The sequence below is a fragment of the Delphinus delphis genome, chromosome 7 (genome assembly GCF_949987515.2).
Source record: "Delphinus delphis chromosome 7, mDelDel1.2, whole genome shotgun sequence".
Lineage (NCBI taxonomy): Eukaryota > Metazoa > Chordata > Mammalia > Artiodactyla > Delphinidae > Delphinus > Delphinus delphis.
Genome location: NC_082689.1, coordinates 54119881 through 54142855, shown reverse-complemented (window position 1 = coordinate 54142855; position 22975 = coordinate 54119881). Strand labels below are relative to the sequence as shown.

General features: G+C 38.7%; 1 protein-coding gene across 6 annotated transcripts in view; it reads right to left on the bottom strand.

Annotated features, from left to right (window-relative positions):
- Positions 1 to 22975, bottom strand: part of CCDC141 (coiled-coil domain containing 141) — a 219180-nt gene that overhangs the window by 129000 nt on the left and 67205 nt on the right. For all 6 annotated transcript variants that reach the window (XR_009520139.1, XR_009520140.1, XM_060016516.1 and 3 more), the window contains exons 7-8: positions 20607 to 20860; positions 4339 to 4455 (exon numbers count right to left, since the gene is read on the bottom strand). Coding sequence is in view for 4 of the 6 variants with exons in the window: in XM_060016516.1 (XP_059872499.1) it covers positions 4339 to 4455; positions 20607 to 20860 (371 nt within the window). In the remaining 2 variants the exon portion in view is untranslated. The remainder of the gene's footprint in view (positions 1 to 4338; positions 4456 to 20606; positions 20861 to 22975) is intronic.

The following is a 22975-nucleotide window of genomic DNA, read 5'->3' as shown; positions in this document are numbered from 1 at the left end:
TTTAAGGTTCTGCTGTTGCTGTATTGAAATCTCAATACCTTTTAAAGAAAGGCCTCCATATTTCCATTTTAAACTGGGTCTCACAAATTATGCAGCTTGTCCTTCCTGCAAGGGCCAACAAAGTGATGGTAAAGTTTATAGATAAGAGAACCTTCCTTGAGGAGACAACAGGTGGTTAGCTCTCAGTGTCAGGGCCACATGACTTTCTGGAGCAGAATAAGGTCGATGCCTTAGACAGGAGATATGCTAGGGGATAACTTTCTGGGTGTGTTGCTTTCTTTCTCCATCTGCCTGGTCACTGTTTGTCAATGTATCTTTTCAGGAAAGAAAATAGGAGCCCCAACCCAGTACCAGCCAGAGGAGAGAAACAACATTAGGATAGCACTGGAATCTGACCAGGTGGACAGCTAATATATGAGAGGGAAGCAACCTGACCTGTTTCTCAGTGCGCCCTCTTCAACTCTCCATCAAGTGAGCTGGGAAGAGTATGGGAAATGGGTCTTGGAACAAAACAGGGTCCAGACTCCAATCAGTGGGAGGTTCTCCAAGGGGTCCCCCTCCTTTGTGTGTATCTGGGGTAGAGGGGCAAACCAGAAATGGTGGAGCCCTAATTCTAACAACAGAAGCACTCAGGGGCATCTCCCCGTACCTTGACCCCAATTCACCCAGAAAAGGACAAGTTAGAGAACTGGCTTTCACACCTCCCATGCCTTACCAAGTGAAGTTGCTGGTATCCAAGGGAATATTAACTCACAGGGAAAAATAACATCTGATGAGCACAAGCAACACACCGAAATACCTAAATCAGAATTAATGCACTGGACAGACCAACAATTTAATATATGAATAAAGCACACCTTAGGATATAACAAGGGGCGTTAGACAGATGAAGCAGGAAAAAAGTTATGAGGAAGAATCAGTGTGAGGAATGGGGTATGAAAAACGTAATAGCTGAAGTGAGGAACTCACCAGAAGGGCTAAATAGAAGAGTCAGTGGACTAGAAGCCCAGGTATTATAAGGGATAAAGAAATGGGAGGCTGTTAACATTATGAAGGATAGAAGTAGGACATCAATATCTACGTAATAGGACTTTCCAAAGTTATGCGGCATCTAGGAATTACCATAGTGAAGATCACAAACGACTACTTAAGATCACAAACAGCTACTAGATGCAACCAGTGTTGTGGGAAGAAACACAATGAAACCTATGCCTTCATACCATCTATGCAAATTGAAAACATGTAACTCCATATATATTTTAAGAATGGGAATATGTCTAAAGACACATATTGAACCCATTAGAGTAGGTGCCTGTGAGAATGGGGATGTGAGGAAGATAGAGAATGAAGGGGGAAGTAATAAAATAAGCCAAGAGAATAGCTGACCCGGAGATCTAGGATGAATTAAAGAGTTTGTGTAACTCTATACTGAGGACCAAACATTTAAAAATAAATAAATAAAGATAATGGATGGCTAGCTAGGCAAAAGGAGGCTAAATCACTATCTAAAGTCACTAGAGAGTCACAGAAAGACACTAAAAGAATGTTTCTTCCTTCTGGAAAGAGGATTTAAAAAACAGACATGAATCAAACAGCCTTTTTTTAATACCAGGCACTGTCCTAGGTGCTGGGAATACCAAGATGAGTAAGATACTATCTCCACATTTAAGAAATGTTGCTATTTTCCCAATCTAGTCCTATCATTTCAGCCATCTGTGAAAAGGTGTTTTTCACACTCACATTGCTTTAAATTTAACAAGCATAACAGTTATTATAATCTAAATCCTGTCTCTTTTATGAGACTGAAACTTAAAGGGAGTTTTAAGGTCACTTAGGCCCACCTTCTGTGGCCTCAGAATTCTCTTCTATTTTCCAACCTGCAAAGTTTACTTCCCTGTAATGACCATGCACTGTTATCATTTCTTCTCTAGGGAATGGCTGTGGATAAGTATGACCTCTGAGACAACTCCCGTTGGTCTCTTGTCTCTGGGTTGAACATTGTTAGGACCTTTAACTCTCATCACAGACAAATTGGTCTGATCATTGTTTTCTCTTATTCTACCTTATTTAGGAATGATCACCCTTGCCTAACCAACCACTCATACTCCATCCATCTGCTCAAACCCCACCCTTCTAGAAAGCCAACCTGGATCACCCCAGAACAGAATGTCACTCCCTCTTCTGCATTTATACTGATGGGGTCTCTTTCAACCCATGTGACTCAGGGACCCCTGCTGCCTTGAATAACCAGTTATCTTGACATTGGACTATCTAGTGTCCCAAATTGATGACAATTATCTTAAAAAACCTTTTCATCAATAAGTTATGTTTGAACTTTCATCTCTAAATAGATATTCAATATTTGATAATCTCTAAAGATGCTATTGCGATTAGGGGTTCCAAAGGCCAGCCCATAGTTGAAGGAAAATCTTATATCCTACAGAATGCTTCGTGGGAAGTAATAAAACATGAACTCCCAACAAAGCAAACATACAATTTTTTTTTTTAGAAAATAAATTTATTTGCAAGGATGCTATAGATGCTATAGGAAAATAGGCTTCTCTGCCTCCGTTTCCAAAACCAATTCAGCCCCAAAACTACTTACTGAGTACATGGGGCAATACACAGCTTCTGTATGAGATCTGTAACTGGCTCCTGAGTGGCTCAGGACCCTGAAAGGAAGTAGTCATCTTGTCTGAAATATAATGGTGTTTATCAGGAATTCATACCCTTTTCAAACAATATTTGCTTGGGTATTCATACGGCTTAGCTTATACGTATAACCAAAATGTGTAACTCTGCTATATACATTTATCCATATAATGAAATATGCTGCAGTTAAAGGATATTAGTTTACATGGGAAAATATTTATGATAAAGTTGTAAATGAAATAAAGCATGACTCTAATGCTATGTTTCTAGGGTTGTGTATTGAAAGACTAAAAGGGAGTGCACAGAAATACTAATACCAGTTATCTTAATAATGATTATCTTTGGGTTGAAGAATTCACTATTATTTTTCTTATAGTTATGAAATTTTCTATGATGTACTTTAATAATAAAATATGTATTATTAAAAATTTATTTCTTAAACCACTTAGGTGTACAACATAGGAATAATGATGGAAAGAATATCTATGTTTTTCTATTTATACACATCATCAGAGCTACAAAGGTAAACTGTAAACTATGATATGAGCTAGACTGCGGTTATACATTAACAAATATTCTACTCCAAACTGTCCTCAGGGCTGTGAGAAACCATAATAAATCCACAGTTACAGTAAATATAAGCCCAAAGTATGTCCAAGTTATGTGAATATACCATTTTTATTTATATGTTTTAAGGAAGCAACCATCCTATGCAATTCAGGTCATCTCTTGTGCTTAGCATTTAGGAATTTTTATAGACTTTTCACTGATAAAACTTGAGTATCACACGCACAGAATAAAATGCTATATGACTTCAATGAAAAAAAAACTAATTTCTCAAACAGATAAACCAAATGCTGAAACATTTTAAAGAATTTAAAAAATCATCAGCCATAATAGTCTTTTGTAACCGAATCTTTATCAGTCAGGCAAATATTCAAACCATACACTGTGAGTACCAATGTATCCTGTAGTGTTCAAAGAGAAGCAAAAACCAGCAAATGAAAACATCATGATCCCTATGAGGAGATTTCGGTCTAGATAAACGCAACCTGCTGCCTCCCCTTCCCCCACCACTACAAATCCCATCCTCCCAAACATGTAAATATTTATTTGCTTTGTATTCCTTATGTTCAACCGTTGTCTGTTAGTGTTGGCCCACTGTTTTCCTGAGCTTCATGACCTAGCTGTACGTACAACTATCAACCACCCAAGATATTAACAACAGAAAGTTCTCTAAATCTTGAAACTGATTAAAGTATTCACTGTTCCCACTCAATCTACTACAACTGGACTTTCATTTTTCTGCAGATAAAAATGGAGCACCTGTAAGGAACTTTGGAAAATATTTATAGACCCCACATGTACAAATGAGTCAATTTCCAAATAACAAGACACAATGGCGAGAGGAGCACTGCTGTGTGTCTGCTTTGCTCCCCCGGCTCTCAGCATTTTATGGTTCCATTTTGCACATCCACACACCTACAAGTTGTTGCCTGGCTGGTAGTTATTACTTTTTGCAAAACTAAGGAATGTGAAGCAAGTTAAGGAACTAGGGAAATATAAATGGGAACAGCAAGCAAACTATACAAAGAGAGTTTTTTAGTACTCCACTAAATTACCTACAGAAGTGTATTCAAGAGAAGTCCATGCAGTTTTCAATTATTTTTTTAATGTGTCTCTTACCTTTGCTTTTATTATCAGTTCCTCATGCTTACGAATTAGTTCCTCATTGTCTGAAAGTGATGAACCTAGACTTTGTTCCTGTAAATCTCTTATGGTTTTCTGAAACCAACAAGTAACCTAGGTAAGAAGCAACACAGACAGATCAAATTTCAAATGATTAGAATAAATGAGTAAAAATCCAGAAATCCTTCCTTAAGCTTTCAAAACTTAAGCTACTTCAATTTCTTTTTATATAAACTCATGTGTTAAGTTAATATAATCAGGGTTTTTTTAATTTCAATCTCTACATGCTTAAGAGAAAAAACAAAATAATACCCTAAACTCATGAGAACAATATATCATTTCATTGGATTACATAGCATGAAGAAAATAATTCAAAATCTCCTAGCAAAGAAGAACCAAAATAGATTCCCAAATTTTGGGAATATAATTTCCCAAATTTATATTCCCCTATAAACCATGCATTCTTTTAGAATATAAGATTATGAATCTGAGTGTAGTTACATAGACTCACATGAAGATATTACATAGCATATGTAGAATTATGTTTCTACTATTAAAAGACAATGCAGGGCTTCCCTGGTGGCGCAGTGGTTGAGAGTCCGCCTGCCGATGCAGGGGACACGGGTTCGTGCCCCGGTCCGGGAAGATCCCACATGCCACGGACCGGCTGGGCCCATGAGCCATGGCCGCTGAGCCTGCGCGTCCGGAGCCTGTGCTCCGTAACGGGAGAGGCCACAGCAGTGAGGGGCCGGCGTACCGCAAAAAAAAAAAAAAAAAAAGACAATGCAAAAATACTTATTTTGTTGCAATTGCTGAAAATCTGTATTCAGAAAATGACATGGAGAAGTTATTAAAATTCCATTGACATTATAAATGTCTAAGGGCATAACTCACTTGATTTACAATACGTGTCTTACACAGTGTTAAAACAACAAATAACAAAAGACTTGAAAGAAGCTGTGCTTTTAAAAATGATGATGTAAGTTGACGTGAGACTGATAACATGTGGCCCCTGGATGCAGATTCCTTATCCCAATTAAAGAAAAGAGAGTTGGAGTTTTACTCTCAAATCTTATACAGCATTATTCTCATGATAACATCATAGCTACTGATTCGTAAGAACCCCACTACATGCTAAACAGTTTGGTAGTTGATTTTCGGGCATCATCTTTTTCTCTCAACAACTCTATAACAAGTATGATATCGACACTGTAGAGATGAGGAGAGGTTAAGCAGCTTATCCAGGGCCATACAGTAAGTGGCAGAGCCAGGATCTGTCCCCACACCCACATTACTCCAAAGTCCATGCTCTTTCCACTGTGCCCTGCTACCATCCTTGGGTAACTTAAAGTTTGTGGTCATCAGGGGAAATTACTTCACATCTGAAAAATGAATCCCGGCAGCCCACTCAAAGTGGTGGCACTGCCCAGGATATGCACTAGGTCTTTCTCCAGCCTAGCTTGTCTTGTCTGTCACAGCCTCAGGATTTCTCTGAATTCTTATAACATGGAGAGACATGTGAAGCAGGTGGCCAAAGAGAAAGCTACGTTAGTCCTGAAGCTCCACACAGCAAACATACATCACAGGGCTTCCCTGGAGGTGCAGTGGTTAAGAACCCACCTGCCAATGCAGGGGACATGGGTTCGAGCCCTAGTCTGGGAATATCCCACATGTCGTGGAGCGACTAAGCCTGTGCACCACAACTACTCAGCCTGCGCTCTAGAGCCCGCGAGCCACAACTACTGAGCCCACGTGACGCAACTACTGAGCCCACGTGCCACAACTACTGAACCCTGTGCGACTAGAGCCTGTGCTCCACAACAAGAGAAGCCACCGTAATGAGAAGCCCGCGCACCACAAAGAAGAGTAGTCCCCGCTCACAACTAGAGGAAGCCCGCGCGCAGCAACTAAGACCCAACGCAGCCAAAAATAAATAAAATAAGATAAATAAATTTATTTTAAAAAAGATGGCAAACTTAATGGATAAATGTTAAAAAATAAACATACACCACAAACACACACACACACACACACACACACACTACACACACTACACTGAAGTCATTAGGGTTTACGGAGAATAATACACTCCTTTACCATTACAGGGCTGATATCACAAAGCTGATTATGAGATCAAATGTCTATACCAACACTTAGCATTTTCCAGCATGGAACAGGCAGTAAAATAGGCAGCAACGGGGTTTCTCCAGCTTTCTGCTAATTGGAAATCTTTGTTGACCAGCATTTTAGGCTACTGTCAGTGCAAAGAAAAGAATAACAGTGACCCTGTAGCAGTTTTCATGTGAAGTACGCCTCATTCTCTTCAGAACATTTGGTGATCTGTGCACAATACACATATTAGCCGGTCCCCATATCTCAAGTACGGTGTTTATTTGTTTACAATTATTTGAGGATGGTTTGTCTTTCTGGTATCCCAATTAGAACTAAATGATATGTATTATGTGCATATCAGAACCCCCAGAGAGTATTTTATCAAGAGCTATAACATTTGTACATTAATTTATTAAATTTTTATTAAAATTTCTCACAAAAGAGGCAGTAGGCCCATATAAAAACACAACTAGAGGAATGATTTAAGGGTTTCATCAAAGAAAAATGGATCCTGAACGTAACTAACTTTCAGAGATCCTTTATTTTATTAAGTACTGGGAGTGAGCTTTATTTTTAGCTAACGTGGTAGGAACTCAAAAATCTCAAGAATGCTTTAATAGGGAAAGTTAATATAGAATCTGAGTGAAGAAAACATGGATACAAACAGGTGTTCACTAATCTCTAAAAACAGGTGAAAAGTCTGAACCCTCAGATAATCTTATTAAATTCTGTGAGTCAAGGCTTGTTATCTAACATATGCCCGCAGTGATGAAAGCTGGGAAGGAGCAAGATGTTTTGATTTTTTAAAGGTGTTTACTGACCTCATCCCCTAGATTTGGCAAATACTGTTTCAGCTCCCCGCAAAAGGACACTATTCCCTCGGGCATGGCAATACTAAATATTACCTGTAAGAGAATGTAAGATCTTTGGTGGTATTCCATATATCCTGATCACACACCTGCCTGATAAAGCATACTGACTCTCTAGATCTACACATTTTTACTACCAAATGCATCCTGGGAAGAAACATAAGAACAGGTTGGCATGACACTCAGAAGAAAATGGTTCATCGTCAGGGTGTTACATCTCATCATGAGGCAGTCACATACATGAGCAGCCTCTTAGATCAGATTTACTTTGTGTGCTGGGAGATGCACGCAGAATAGACTCTCAGAGTCCATCTGATGTCAAAGCAAGACACCTTATATAACCGACAGCATGTCAACCATAATGTAAATCAGTCATTGAATCCCGTGAGTAGCTACTGCAGACAGCTGCACAGATATTCCAAGAGCACTTTTTATAAGCATTTAAATTATATCAGCTGCTGTTCGAAAGCCTCAGTGATAAGTACAGTAAATGATGCATCAGGACATTCTATTCTATAGAACATGGTCCCTGCAAAAGGATAAAAACATGAGCCAAGGGTTGGGGGCATGTGGAAAGAAAGGAAGAACACAAAGCATTCAGAGTATGGCCCGGAAATTGGTTCTGGGCAATGATGGATTAAAAGGGAAAACAAGAATATTTTTACTTTCTCTTTGCAGTTCCTACCTTTCAGATTGATCTAAGTGATATGTTTGTGGCCATCCCACCTGTCTGACATGACATTCTAAGTACTCAGTACTCAGAGGAGGTAGAACTAAGGTAGAGAAGGAGTGGGGTAGATCTGTTTTTGCGGAGAGGAGGTGGAGATTGGAGGGGAAACACTTACTAGAGGTTGAAGGGAGCCAGAGAGAAAGGGAAGGGAAATCAACAAAGACGCAAAGAAGGAGCAATCAGGGGTGTTCAATGAAAACCAAGAGCTGCCTTGGGAGTTAAAGAGAGATGCCAGGAAGACTCAGTCAAACGGTGTAGATCTGCTTTTTCCTATACTGTAGCTACTAACCACAAATGGCTACTGAGTACTTGGAATGTAACAAATCCAAATTGAGATGTGTTCTAACTATAAAATAGCTGATTTCATAGACTTAGTATAAAAAAGAATGAAAATATCTTGTTGATAGTTAATACTGATTAAACGTTGAAATACTATTTTAGATATGTTGGCTTAAACAAAATATATTACTGCTTTTCTTTTTTTACGTGACTTTTTTCTCTTTAAATTTTTTTTCACTTTTTTAATGTGGCTACTAGAAATTTAAAATCACATTTATGGCTTGTATTTTATATTTTATTGGATGATTCTGTAATTCAAGGATATTCAGAATATCCTTATTTGTTCAATGTAGATCTAAGGACTGAGTATTAATTAAGGGTAATTTAAAATAGCGGAGTCAAGACAGTGGTGGGATGAGATTATGGTTGGTAAACATGAATAGACCACTGAGTGGTGGTGAGGAAGTAGAGCTAATGACTCTTTCAAAGAAGCTTATTGGATAAGGAAAGGGGGGATTGGTTGACAGCTTCAAGGAAAGCAGAGGTAACAGAGGGGTTCTTTCCAACTTTTTCATTTGACTAGATGAGACGTAAGCATTTTTTGTAGGTGCGGGGTACTGAAGATGCATTAAGGAAAGTTGAGGCAGGAATGTACTGATACCAGAAAGAGTGGGAAGGTGGGAAGAAAGCACTACTGATCTTATCAGCTTTGGGCAAGAAAAGGCTAGTTTTTTCTTGTTGAATGATCCAGTCTCACCTGACCCCTACTGGGAGATAAGAATGAGGAAAGTGAGAGAAGTGAATAGGCCCTTCCCAGAGCGGTGTCAGGTACTATCGGCAGGTCTCAGGTTACCTCACCCAACCCTTATACCTCCTATGGTGGAGGCAGTTGCTTTTTCAACGGATAAGGAAACTGAGCCCCAGTCCTGGTAAGCAATTCATCTAAGGTCACACAACCAACAAGAGGAAAGTCCTACAGGTCAAGGCAGAAATGCCATAGTCAGAATTCATGCTTCCCTGTCTAGTGATTTTTCTTCTCATCATATCCATCTGTAGAACAAAAGGATTCCAGGAAAGAGGAATGTTTCTTATTAGACTATGTTCTTAAGATAAAACTAAAACGCAACACTATAGTTACAGAATCTAATTCTAACATGGAAGTAAGCCCTGTGAATAATCGTGGAGGCTCAGTGGACATACTGCGTTAGAGAGGAAAACGGACATGTGGGCCAGGTCTGCCAGAAGGAGTGCCTTAGAGGAAGAGGCCGGCTGCGGGCAGAGGTGACAGCAAGGACAAACTGAGAATTCCAGTTCCCAAACAGCACGTGCCAAAGACAGGACTAAAACACGGGGGACACAAGCAATAGAAGAATGCTTTCTGACAATCAAGGATAAACAACTCAGGTGGCAAGAAGGTGAACTTTTGCTGCAGCCCAAAGCTACGCATCACACTGCCATAAACCATCACGGTCTCTTTTTCTGCAATTTGTTCTACAATCCAAGATCAGATCTTATTTTTTGATCTTTGTTTAAAACTATGCTGGGGGAGGTGAACTAGCAATAAGTAATTCAAACATCTTAACAGAAATGCTTAAGGGAAGATGAAAATCTCTCCAAATCACTTTCATTTTCTTTTCCATGTGCAGAACAGTTTTTTTTGGTTTTGTTTTTTTTTGCGGTACGCGGGCCTCTCACTGTTGTGGCCTCTCCCGTTGCGGAGCACAGGCTCCGGACGCGCAGGCTCAGCTGCCGTGGCTCACGGGCCCAGCCGCTCCGCGGCATGTGGGATCTTCCCGGACCGGGGCACGAACCTGTGTCCTCTGCATCGGCAGGTGGACTCTCAACCACTGCGCCACCAGGGAAGCCCCAGAACAGTTTTTGACGAATAAACAGTTACTATTAGAGACAAAAAACTGATAAAGGAGGAAAAAGACATCAGTTATGTATCTTCTTTAACTCAAGATGTTTTGATAGTCTCTTTTCCAATTATCAAAGATGCACACATATACAAAGGTATTTTCAATTATAGTTGATAGCCTCAGGTGACAGTTCTAATGTCTACTTTGATTTTGAAGGCATGTTAGTATTATAACAACTATTTCAGCTCCTGTAAGATTTTGTTCTTTTTCTTTTTTACAGTAGGGAAACCAGTTGTCATTATTTTGTATTAGGAAACCTGGTCAAATGTGCTCTGTATTTAAGTAGGCAATAACCAGACTTCAAATAACCATTAGCTCCATTAGGTGATAACGCATATTAGGAGAAGAGGCATGGAAACGTGTCTCTGATGATTGTACTTGAGGGCCTGGGAGCAGAGAAAGAAAAAGAATTCCTGCCAAAAACATGGCTTGGGATGTATTCTGGGACTGATCTAATTATTGGCTTGTTATTATTTGGACTTCATCTCAGAGACTCTAGGAGGACAAAGCTCACAATCTTCTTTTGTGGAACTTGAAAGCCCTCCATGACTTACTGAAGTCAACTGGAAGGTATTAGTAGCTCCTCAACAAATGATCAGATCCCAGTATTCTCTACTGATGTGCAGTAGGAAAGCTAAAATATGTTGTTTGTCTTGAGGCAAAATTTTTGTTACTTTAACAGCTTCACAGATAATCTAGCTCCCTGTCTGCAACCATAATTTTATGTATTTAATTATTCTACTTGTGCTAACATATTTGTCTTCTGATTATTTTGACTTGTCTTAATATATCATTTCTCTTCTCACATCTATATTTCAAGAAAAATGGCACTAAGGGCTTCTTCCCTTCCCAAGATTGCCCTCAACTCTTGTTTGTGTTTAGGCAGCTTCTTAACCTCCAACTACTTAAACAGTCGAAACTATTTAGTCCAATGAATAAAATCAATACAGTAGTAGTCTCTGGACCTAAATTCTATTTCTAGCATTAACTCTGAGTCATTGGTAAGAATCTTACCAGCAGTGGAAGGAAGTCTTTTTTTCAAGAAGGAAACAGAGACCCAGCCGAGTGTCCTGTTGATGTGCATCTCTGCCTAAGATACCTAAGGCATGGTTTTCCCAGTATAACTTAGGGTTCCACCCTAAATGATCTGGAGCCATTCACTGTGTGTGTGTGCGTGTGTGATAGAGAGAAAGAGAGAGGGAGAGAGAGGAACATACAGGGCTACTTGGGAGTGAGACCAAAGTCTGACATTTTCATATTATCATCCCAGATCCTAGGTCATGCAGCCTAAGGGAGTTCATACTGAAGCTTTGGCCTAAACACCTAGTTGTCAGAAAAAATGAGAGCCAGAAACTATCATATTGACAGGATAAATAACTGTTACATTTTACAGGATGTTTTAATCCTTTTAAAGTGTGCCATTTAGTTTGTTTGCTTTTGAGTTGCCCTACAAAAAGCATTAAAATTAATTGGGCCTCTTTGCTTGTCTTTGGGAACCATGAAAATGAGGGCAGAGGAGAGAATGAGTCCCACTCCCTGCCCAGTATGGGGTGGCAGTGGTGTTGAGAAAAGGAAAGCCAACCATTTCCAGCACCAGAGGCAGGGAAGAAAAAGAGCTCAGGATGGTGGAAAGATACACAGGCAGCCCTGGGGCTTAGCAGACAGCTCAAGTAGCAGCTGCTAACTTTGTCACACAATGGAAGGTGCATACAATGGGAGCAGTGAAGAGCCTTTTCCAGGTAGCACACACGTCAAACAGCTTTGTCATCAGTCTTATCACTGCTGAGAAGGTAATTTAGTCACAGTGTGTGTCCCCCAACCCTCTTACCAACTTAAGTAACTGTGCCCAATTAAAATGTTGTGAAGCCATCAGTCCAACTGAATGGTATACTGAAGTGAAAAACTAAGCTTAATGAAAATGTAATCAATTACAATAGGTATAAATGAGCTAAAGAAATAGCTAAAGCGTGGAGAAAGGGAGAGGAAAATTGATTTTTAACTTAATCTTACAAATAAAGTTGACCTTTTGAATAAAGTAGGCTGGATACCAAGCCATGAAATGGCATTTATTCCCCCTCCACATAATTTTAGAAAGCTAAGATTATCTAGTGATTTAGAGAATTGGTATGGGATCTGGGTAATATGTAGGATTTTAATGTGCTGGTGATTATCCAGTAAAGCTCAGAAACTAACCATCGAAAGATGTAGTGATATGGTGAACATTTATTGAGCACTTACCATATGCCAAGCCATGCTCTAAGAATATTTACATATATAATCTTGTTTATTTTTATAACAAATTTATAAATAGACACTATTATTATTCCCATTTTACAGAAAAGGAAACTGGGGCACAGAGGCTGAGTAACTTGCCCAAAGTCATAAAGCAAGTAAATATAAAAGTTGGGATTGATATCCACACCATCTATACCAGAGTCCTCTGTTACTACCTTTGACATGCAGTGTCATTGAAAGTAATGGTAGTAGCAAGCATTCTAATTAGGAGGGGGTTCTATTGCTTTCAAAATCACATTTCTCCTACAAACACTTTAAGATACTTTGTATTTACCCTGGCATAACTTAGAGTGAATTCTAGAGGCAGCCTATGTGCTAAAATGAAATTCTGTGATAAATTTTAATCTGTGAGTGGTTGGAAAGTCATGTATATCTGTTACTGGATTGAACTATCAGATACCAGTATCCAATAATAAGATAATTCAACCCTTATTTAAGTCTTATGCCACCCAATGTTAAAAAGCTATATTCACGGGAAGCGGGGGGAAGATAAATTAGGGGTTTAGGATTAACATATACACACTACTATATATAAAACGGGTAAACAAGGACCTACTGTATAGCACAGGGAACTATACTCAGTATCTTGTAATAACCTATAATGGAAAAGAAGCTGAAAAAGAATATATATATATATATAGAGAGAGAGATAGACATACACACATATATATGTGAATACCTTTGCTGTACACTTGAAATGAACAGAACATTGTAAATTAACTATACTTCAATTAAAAAATTAAAGCTAAATTCAAAGAAAGATAAAACTTTGCTATGTTGTAGCCACTAAGCTAGGCACTTTTGTTACCTCATATTAATTTAAGCTGGTCAACCATTCAAGCTCTAAATCCTAGTTAGAGGGTAGCATCATACAAAGGAGAATATACATGTGTGTGCACACATCTGTGAGCACACACACACACACACACACACACACAGAGTTTTACAGTTGCCCAGCAGGTACAAGACTGGTGCCCTGAGGCTGTGCTTATACGTGTCATCACTGATATCATTTAAATTACCTATTAACAAAGAATATGATTACATATGGTTACATGATTATGATATACATGGTACTCAAATTATAAACACTCCCAAATGTGAATTCTATTACCCATTTTTCCTCCCACAAAGATGGGTATCTTGTAAGCATATGTGATTTGGGCAGTAAAAATATTATCTGCCTTTATGTCTTATTTAATTCTCCTAGATGTCCTTGATACTGTCTTGTAAAAAGAGACCATGAATAACCTAGTTTTAATTTATTTGTTTGTCTCACTTATTCCTGACTGGAGCAATTGAGAAAAATTACATTCATAAATCTTCTTGCCAAGATAATTAATTATGCACGAAATACTCCAAGCTGCTTCTGATTTTCACTAATGAAGCAGATTATCTGCAAAATAAGACGAGGCTGGAGCTGGGAAAAAAGGTCAGCTGCTCATCTTTAAATGTAAAACAAGTGCACTTTTTTACATCTGAAAACAATGATAAAGAGAGGACATGCTATGATTATATTTTTCAGGCTATCACATCCCAATTAAGATAGAAAACTATGTGGTCTTCATTTGCCTTTTTTTCTGCAACTGATGTAAATCTTAAGTCGCCATCATTCTGGTCACCTAATTTCTTTTCCAAAGGAGAATTAGCTAAACTACTATAGTTCAAAAGCATTAGGCTATAAGCATTTAGAAACAGAGAAGCACTAAATGCATCTTTTAAATGGCTCTTATGAGAAGATGCATTAGATATTCAGACATCCACATTATTATTCATTAGCAATCTTTGCTCTAATTCTCCGTTTAATTTTCCTTATTTTTACATGGTTAAAATGATTGACAGAGCTGATATTTTATTAATGGAAGGTTTGACAGTTTCTATGTTCCCTTAAAAAGCAGTACAGAACTGACAAAAATATCTTTACCCTCCAATGAAGCATGTGCCTCTGTGGTTCCACAATGTTCTAGGCTTATCAGGTAGATCTTCCGGGAACATGATAATCATAGAACTCAAATTATTAACAGAGTTACACTCAATTTGGTGTCCCTGCTGCTATTCTTCCCCATTGCATCATCAACAAAACTTTAAAATAGAACATTCAGGAAAAACTTGAAAACTTAGGTAAGTTAATTACGCTTGTACCTATCTGGATTTAAAAATATTTCCTTGCTCACATAATTACCAACACAGTAAACATTAATTATTGTTTCTAATATTGAGAAACTGAAGAGACTCTACTTCTTCATCAGTAAGATATTATTTAAATTGTGCTATATTCAAATAGTGACATACTACATGAAAATTATCTATGGTACTTCTGACATAAGACTATGTCTATGACGTGTTCAATTTGATATTAGGTAATAAGATAGTATGCATAGGTTAATTCCATTAGTTTTTGTTTGCTTGTTTTGTTTTTTCTTTAATAAATGTGTGTGTGCCTGTGACTACGATCATGCTTGGATAAAGGTCTAAAAGGTGGCAGCATGTCAAAGGCTAATCGCAATTATCTGTATGGATAGTAATCTCATCTACAGTTTTAACTCATTAATAAGTGAACATTATTAAGTCACAAGCAGAAAATAATACAACTATATTCTTGTTTTAAATCATTAATTAAGTGCCCATTGAACAGTATGGCTAAGATTATAAAAGTGACTTTTATTTGATCACACCTTGTGAATGCAAAATAAATAATGAAATTAGCCTTTAATGCGAGTCTTTATGTGAGCAAAGAAGGGTAGGACTGGGGGGGTATGTAATGGGTTGGGCCTTCACTGTTCTTTTCAGACATGATGATAAAAAATGTTAATACTAATATAGCAGTTTTCATGTGCCAGGTACAGTTCTAAGCACTTGACATATAATAACTCATTTGATGATTCTAACACTATGGTGTAGGTACTATTACATCACATTTTACAGAAAACAACCTCAGGGAGGTTAAATAATTGCTCAGTTACTCAGCTGGCAAATGGTGCAGTCAGGATTTGAAGCAAACAATCTGGCCCCAGGATCTGTGCTCTTACAAGCACACAGAAACAACAGTGACAGTGATTATTTACTCGAGCTGCTGTCACTGGTATTAGCAAAAGAAAGTGTAACATGGGACGTTTTAAAATTAAGAGCCTTAAATTTTATATTTAAGGAAATGACTTATTTACTGACCAATTTTTAACATTTATTTATTTATTTGGTCTCATGATCTTTTAAAAATTTTTATTGAAATATATTTGATTTATAATGCTGTGTTAGTTTCAGATGTACAGCCAAGTGATTCAGTTATATATATATATATATTCTTTTTTAGATTCTTTTCCATTACAGGTTATTATAAGATATTGAGTATAGTTCCCTGTTCTATACAGTAGGTCCTTGTTTATCTATTTTATTAGTAGTGTGTATATTTTATTTTATTTTATTTATTTATTTATTTTTTGCGGTACGCGGGCCTCTCACTGTTGTGGCCTCTCCCGTTGCGCAGCACAGGCTCCGGACGTGCAGGCTCAGCGGCCATGGCTCACAGGCCCAGCCACTCCACGGCATGCGGGATCTTCCCGGACCGGGGCACGAACCCATGTCCCCTGCATCGGCAGACGGACTCTCAACCACTGCGCCACCAGGGAAGCGCAGTAGTGTGTATATTTTAATACCAAACTCCTAATTTACCCCTCCTCCCCCACCTTTCCCTTTTGGTAACTGTAAGTTTGTTTTCTGTCTGTGAGTCTATTTCTGTTTTGTAAATAAGTTCATTCGCATCATTTTTTTAGATTCCACATATAAGTGATACCATATGATATTTGTCTTTCTCTGTCTGACTTACTTCACTTAGCATAATAATCTCTAGGTCCATCCACGTTGCTGCAAATGGCATTATTTCATTCTTTTTAAGGCTGAGTAATATTCCATTATGCATACGTACCACGTCTTCTTTATCCATTCATCTGTCGATGGACATTTAGATTGCTTCCATGTCTTGGCTACTGTAAATAGTGCTGCAATGAACACTGGGGTGCATGTATCTTTCTGAATCATAGTTTTCTCCCGATATATGCCCAGGAATGGGATTGCTGGATGATATGGTATCTCTGTTTTTAGTTTTTTAAGGAACCTCTACACTGTTCTCCATAGTGGCTGCACCAATTTACATTCTTAGCAACAGTGTAGGAGGGTTCCTTTTTTCCACACCCTCTCCAGTATTTATTATTTATAGACTTTTTGATGATGGCCGTTCTGACCGGTATGAGGTGATACCTCATTTGTAGTCTTGATTTGCATTTCTCTAATAATTAACGATGCTGAGCATCTTTTCATGTGCCTGTTGGCCATCTGTATGTCTTCTTTGGAGAAATGTCTATTTAGATCTTCTGCCCATTTTTTGATGGAGTTGTTTGTTTTTTTGATATTGAGCAATACAAGCTGTTTGTATATTTCCGAAATTGACCAATTTTATTTAAAATAATATTTATCCTTAAGATTATTACTAAATTGATTTTGGTTCTAGACTATTAGGAGTAGAGTCTAAGTGAAAGTCTGGTTCTTTTAACCACAACTGTGCATCTTAAAGCCTTACTATAACTATGGCAGCCTCCAAAAACTAAACAGTATTAAGAAACTTAGACACGTATAACAACAGTAATGCTAAACTCAGGGGAAAGAATAGGAACCGAATGAGAAAGAATTCGTAAGATGTAAGGTTTAACCAAGCAGAGGGAGGACAAGGAAACTAATATTTATTAAGCATCTTTTAAAATGGTAGGCGTTGTACTACATGTTTTACACATGTTATTTCATTTAATCCTTAGAACAACTCTATGAATTAAGTGTTATTATTTCCAATTTAAAGATGAGACTTATTAAAATAACAATGAGGTACCACAATGCACCTATCAGAGTGGCCGAAGTCCAAGACACTGATAACACCAAGTGCTGACAAGGATGTGGAGCAACAGAAACTCTCTTTTAAAAGTGGTACAGCCACTTTGGAAGGCCATTTGGCTGTTTCTTATAAATATACTCTTAGCATATACCATCCAGCAACTGTGTTCCTTGGTATTTACCCAAATGAATTAAAAATTTATGTCCACACAAAAACTTGCACATGGATGCTCATAACAGCTTTATTCATAATTGCCAAAACTTGGAAGTAACCAAGACGTCTTTCAGTAGGTGACTGGATAAATAAACTGTGGTCCATCCAGACAATGGAATATTATTCAGCACTAAAAAGAAACGGTTATCAAGCCATGAAAAAACATGGAGGAATCTTAAATGCATATTAATAAGCAAAAGAAGACAATCTGAAAAGGTTACATACTGTACAATTTCAGTTATATGACATTCTGGAAAAGGCAAAACTATGGAAACAGTAAAAAGATCAGTTGTTGCCAAGAATTAGGCAGGGAGGGATGAAAAGGAGAACAGAGGATACGTAGGGCAGTAGAATTATTCTGTACACTGCAATGGTGGATACATGTCATTACACATTCTTTCAAACCTATAGAATGCACTGCACCAAGAGTGAACCCTAGTGTAAACTATGGATTTGGGGTGATAATGATGTGTCAATGCAGGTTCATCAATTGTAACAAATGTCCCACTCTGATGGGGGATGCTGATAATGGGGGAGGCTGTGCACGTGTGCGAACAGAGGGTACCATGTACTTTCCACTCAATTTCTCTGTGAATCTAAAACTGCTCTAAAAAATAAATTCTATTTTAAAAAAGCGCACCCACTTTCACCAAAACATGAGACCCCATAAGTTAGAAAACTCACCAAGTCAAAAACCTTCTGTAATACCTTACTTTAGTTATTATCAAATCATCTTTCTGATTCTAGGGTTGGCAAGGTATCTAGATCTCCCTCAAGTATATGATTGGATTAGATAGTTCATTTTGAATCTTCATGTGATTTTTTTTTTTTTTACTGCAGAGGATAAGTGGATGAGTATTGCCACAGTCTTGAAGCAGAATGGCAAAATTACTACCTTAAAAATAAATAAATAAAACTTACTGTAGCTGCTTTTTCAATCTTGGGAAATTGTCCTGTGTTTGGGAAGCCTCTTTGCAGATAGAATGTCTCTGAATAAGAGAGGTCGTGGTTTAAAAGGGATAAACTACTCTGTATGATAAAGTAAGAGGAGTTTTTAGTGTATTCTTGGAAGCACTAGAGGCAGGGGTTGGGGGTTATGAATTCAATAGAAAGAAATAAGAGGAAGGTTCTTTTTAAGGGGACAGCAGCTCTGGGAACATGGTGTCAGGTCAGGATTAGGGGAGAGAGAAAAGGACAAAGAGAGAGAAAGAAAGAGAGGGAGAGAGCGCCATATGATATGGAGGACAAGGAACTTTGGAAACAGTTGTCTAATGAACAACTTTAAGTTTATTCTTGTCCTGAGCATTAGTTCTCCTTTGTTATGTCAGAATCATCAGTTAAAGACTATTGCATTGGATAATAGCATTCTGGGTAATGAGCATATGAAGGTGGGGTGGGGGAAGAACTAAATTGGGGAGGCGCTATGGCTTGGCAGGCAAAGCACAGAAGAAGCAGGATAGTGAATGATAGCAGTCAAGACAAAAGGGCTGAAGGTGGAGGGGGGTTGGAAAGTATATAGTGTCTTAAAGGAGGAGATGACAAAATGCAAGCCGACTGTATGTCTGGAGGTGTCTGCATTTGGGTGTCTGCTCTATGTCACCTCCTCAGAGAGGCCTTCTCTGATTCCTTCTCTGATTAAAAGTAGACCAACACAATCAAAATTCACTGCCCTAGTTGATCTTCTTTACGGCACTTGTCATTGTTCATTTGTTTATCATAGGCCTTTCTCATCACACTAAAACAGTGGTTCACATCTGGGGGTAATTTGCCCCCCAGGGGACAGTCAGCAATGTCTGGAGACCTTTTTTGGTTGTCACAACTAGAGTATGTTCTACTGGCATGTGGTGGGTAGAGGCCCTGAATGTTGCTCAACACCCTAGAGTGCCCAGGACAGCCTCCCCAAAGGAGTTACCTAGCACTGGCTATCAATAGAGCTGAGGATGAGAAAATGCACTAGAAGGAAAATTCCTGGAGGAAAAGGACTTCATCTTGTGTGTTACGTATCCCTAGTACTTATAATAGGATCTGGGTACACAGTAGGTACTCAATAAGTATAAGTTGAAAGGTTAATCATTTAAATCCTCATTTTTCCAGCTTGAAAGAACCAGTTTCTCCTGGACTCATATTTGCTACCAGCTGTATGTCTATCTCTCCAGTTCGGATCAGAGCAATAATATAAAATATATGAAGGGACCCCTTTCCTATGCATCCAGACCAGGAGATGTCCTTCCACATCATTTCTCTCTGAAATTCCCTCCAGTTAATCTGTACAGATTAAAGCATGGGCTTGGGGCAGTTATAAATATAGCCATAAATATCCTACCTATTTGAGTTGGGGGTTTGCAAAGAGAGTTCTATCCACGCTTACTCTCAAGTGATCGGGACACAAGGAATGCACAGCAAGCACATTGACAACTGACCAGAGCTGGGCCTGCAGTCTGAGTAATGAGCTCTAACAAGCCTGCAAACTCATCAACCTCCCACCCCAAAGCCCTCTAACCACTGAGCATCCAGACATAGGCCAAGGTCATATTTCTTCATTGGTGCCAGGCTACTCTTCTAAGAACATTATCTCTATTTCGGGCTGACAGACTTTTTCACTGGCATTAGCAGCATCATGCCTCCCCAACATTCAAGAAAATTGCAATGAACTTTTCAGAATTTCAAAGAAATGTAACTAAAGGTAGTGACCTGGACAGAAGCACGAAAGAGAATCCAATAGTAGAACCTAGTCATTTTCAAAACTGCTAGGGGGTATTCTCCCATTTAAAAAATCAGTATTATAATGAGAAGAAATAAAATCTTTGTTTTTATATTACTTGCTTGGGAAAACAACTTGGTAGTCTGAATCAAAGACCAAAAGATTTGACCATGATGACTGAAAAGCTGCCCCAGGAAATGGCTCATCCACATAACAAGCAAACCTCATTAGACAAGGTCAGGGCACCATCAGTGCCCCTTTGTGTTACCTGACTTTCTTGTTGGTCCCACTGACATATCTGCAGAACCTGACTCAATTCCTGCTGCTGTTGCTTCAGGTACTTGTCTAATTGCCGTCTCCTGTCTTGGAGAAGTTCAAGAAGACTGTCAATCTTCAGGCAGCTGTTTTGAGCTCCCTGAATCATCTCGGGATTCACAATAGGTCCATCACACTTGATTTTTTCTATGAAGTCAGTGAGTTGTTGACTTTTGTTTAAAAGGGCTAGAGATCGTTCTAAGAGTTCTAGAAGAAAATTAGAAAAAAGAATAGTGAGATGAGCAAGTTTTTATATAGTAATATTTGGATTCATCATATAATTTAAAATATATGTAACCTTCTATTAAAAATAAGGAATTCAAATGTGTAAACATAAAATGCCTCTAATACAACTGGTCAAATACCTTGGCCCAACTGCTATGGCGCTAACTGCCAAATGGTAGGATGCCGAAGTTCAGTGATGGCATAAATCAGTACAGGGGAGTGGAAAGACTGTGAGATTTGGGCACTGGTTCAGTTGGTTTTTAGTGGTGATATGCTGGTTAAGGTGCCTACTCTCCTTGTAGCGCTCTACATCTTGAGGTGATTGGACTAGATCTGAGGTTTAAAGGCTAATGCCTGCAGTAACCAAACAAAAGCTCAGGTACCCAGACGTCAGGGACTATGACAAAGTGGAAAATACACGACCAGTCTCACAGGATCTGCTGTCACCTAGTGCTGACCAACTGTGGACATGAGGGAATACAGGGTCAGTGTTGATGGGGCTTCCAATTTTTAAAGAATTATAAACACGGATTTTTATGTGAAAGCTTCTGATTTTTAACTGTTGTGTAATTGGTATTTTTTAAATTAAAAAATACTGAAGGATCAACAAAACATCGGCAAATGGGCCACTGGTTTGCGCTCTCTGGAGTAGACAGCATTATTGGTGTGGGCAACATCTGGTAGAAACGGGAGCTTAAGCCTGAAAACTGAAGGACTACCAAGGGAGAGAGTATAGATGGGGGAGTTGAGAGTAGCACTTTGAGGGTCCCCAACCTCACTTGGGGCTCCATTGGAAGAGCCCTTGGGAAACTACCCATTCCCCACAAGCCAGAAAACGTCATCTGTTTCCTGGATTTGTGCAGTCACCTCTTAATTGCATCTCCTCTCCAATCCATTTCATCCATTCTCCATATATTAGAAAGATCATTTCTAAACACTCTCTCTCTCTCTCTCTCTCTCTCTCTCTCTCACACACACACACACACACACACACACACACACACACACACACCCCAATGGCTTCCCAGTGTCTTAGAATTAAGGACAGACCCCTTAACATGATTTCAGTTCTGGCAGGGTCTGGTCCTTATTTTCCCTTTCAGATTGTCTCAATCTCTTTACCTCTATCCATATCTTCTTTAAATACTTCACACATGGTATACTCCTTGTTGCCCCAGAACTTTTTACTACATTCTCTGCCAGAGATACCATTCTCCTCAACACATTCCTTCTCCACCTTTATTCTACTCATACTTCAGGTCTTAGTCAATTGTCAATTCCTCAAAGGACAAACCAGACTGGACCAAATCCTCCTATTAAGTGTTCTCATAGCCAAATGTTCCTCTCATTCACAGCTGTTATCACAGCTAGTTCTACATTTATGCATTGGGTTAGCTGACTAAAATCTGTCTTTGCCACTAGGCTCCAATGCACATATGAGGACAGGGACGGTGACAGTATCCTCAGCACTAGCATAGTGACTGGCACAGGGGAGGTATTCGATAATTTTGTATAATGCTAGAATGAAATCAAATGTATTAAAAGAGGGGGAAGAATTAGAGCTATAGGTGCTAGAGATCAGCAGTCTGCCAGAGATATAAAAAAAGAGATGTTGGGAAGACTTGGGGTTTTGTGACGGGTAAGTGATAGAAACAGAAGCCAAGTCTCCAGGTTGAGAAGTGGGAAGGCAGTGATGAAGTGAAATCAACAGGAAAGGACAATCTTTGAGACATTTGTTGTTAGAAGAAAAAAAAAGGATAGACTATCAGCAGGGTTGAATACACTGCTTTTTATTTTTAGATGGGAGAACTATGAAGAACACCCAGAAAATATAAGTATGTCACACTATTAGAAATGGACTTATCAGTGCTAAAAGCCATGCATTCTGGTTAGTAGCTCAGTGTTCTTCCCACTGCGCTGTGGCACTCTTTAGCATTCTAGCATCTGACAGCTAAAGAACACAGCAATGACTGTGGTATTTGGGTCGATTGTCTCTTTAAACTGACACCTTTTTTTGAGAGATGAAGAGAGACTGAGATAAGGGAAGATGCTGTAAAGAGATATTTTGAGATAAAAAGGAAAGAATTTCAAATCGTT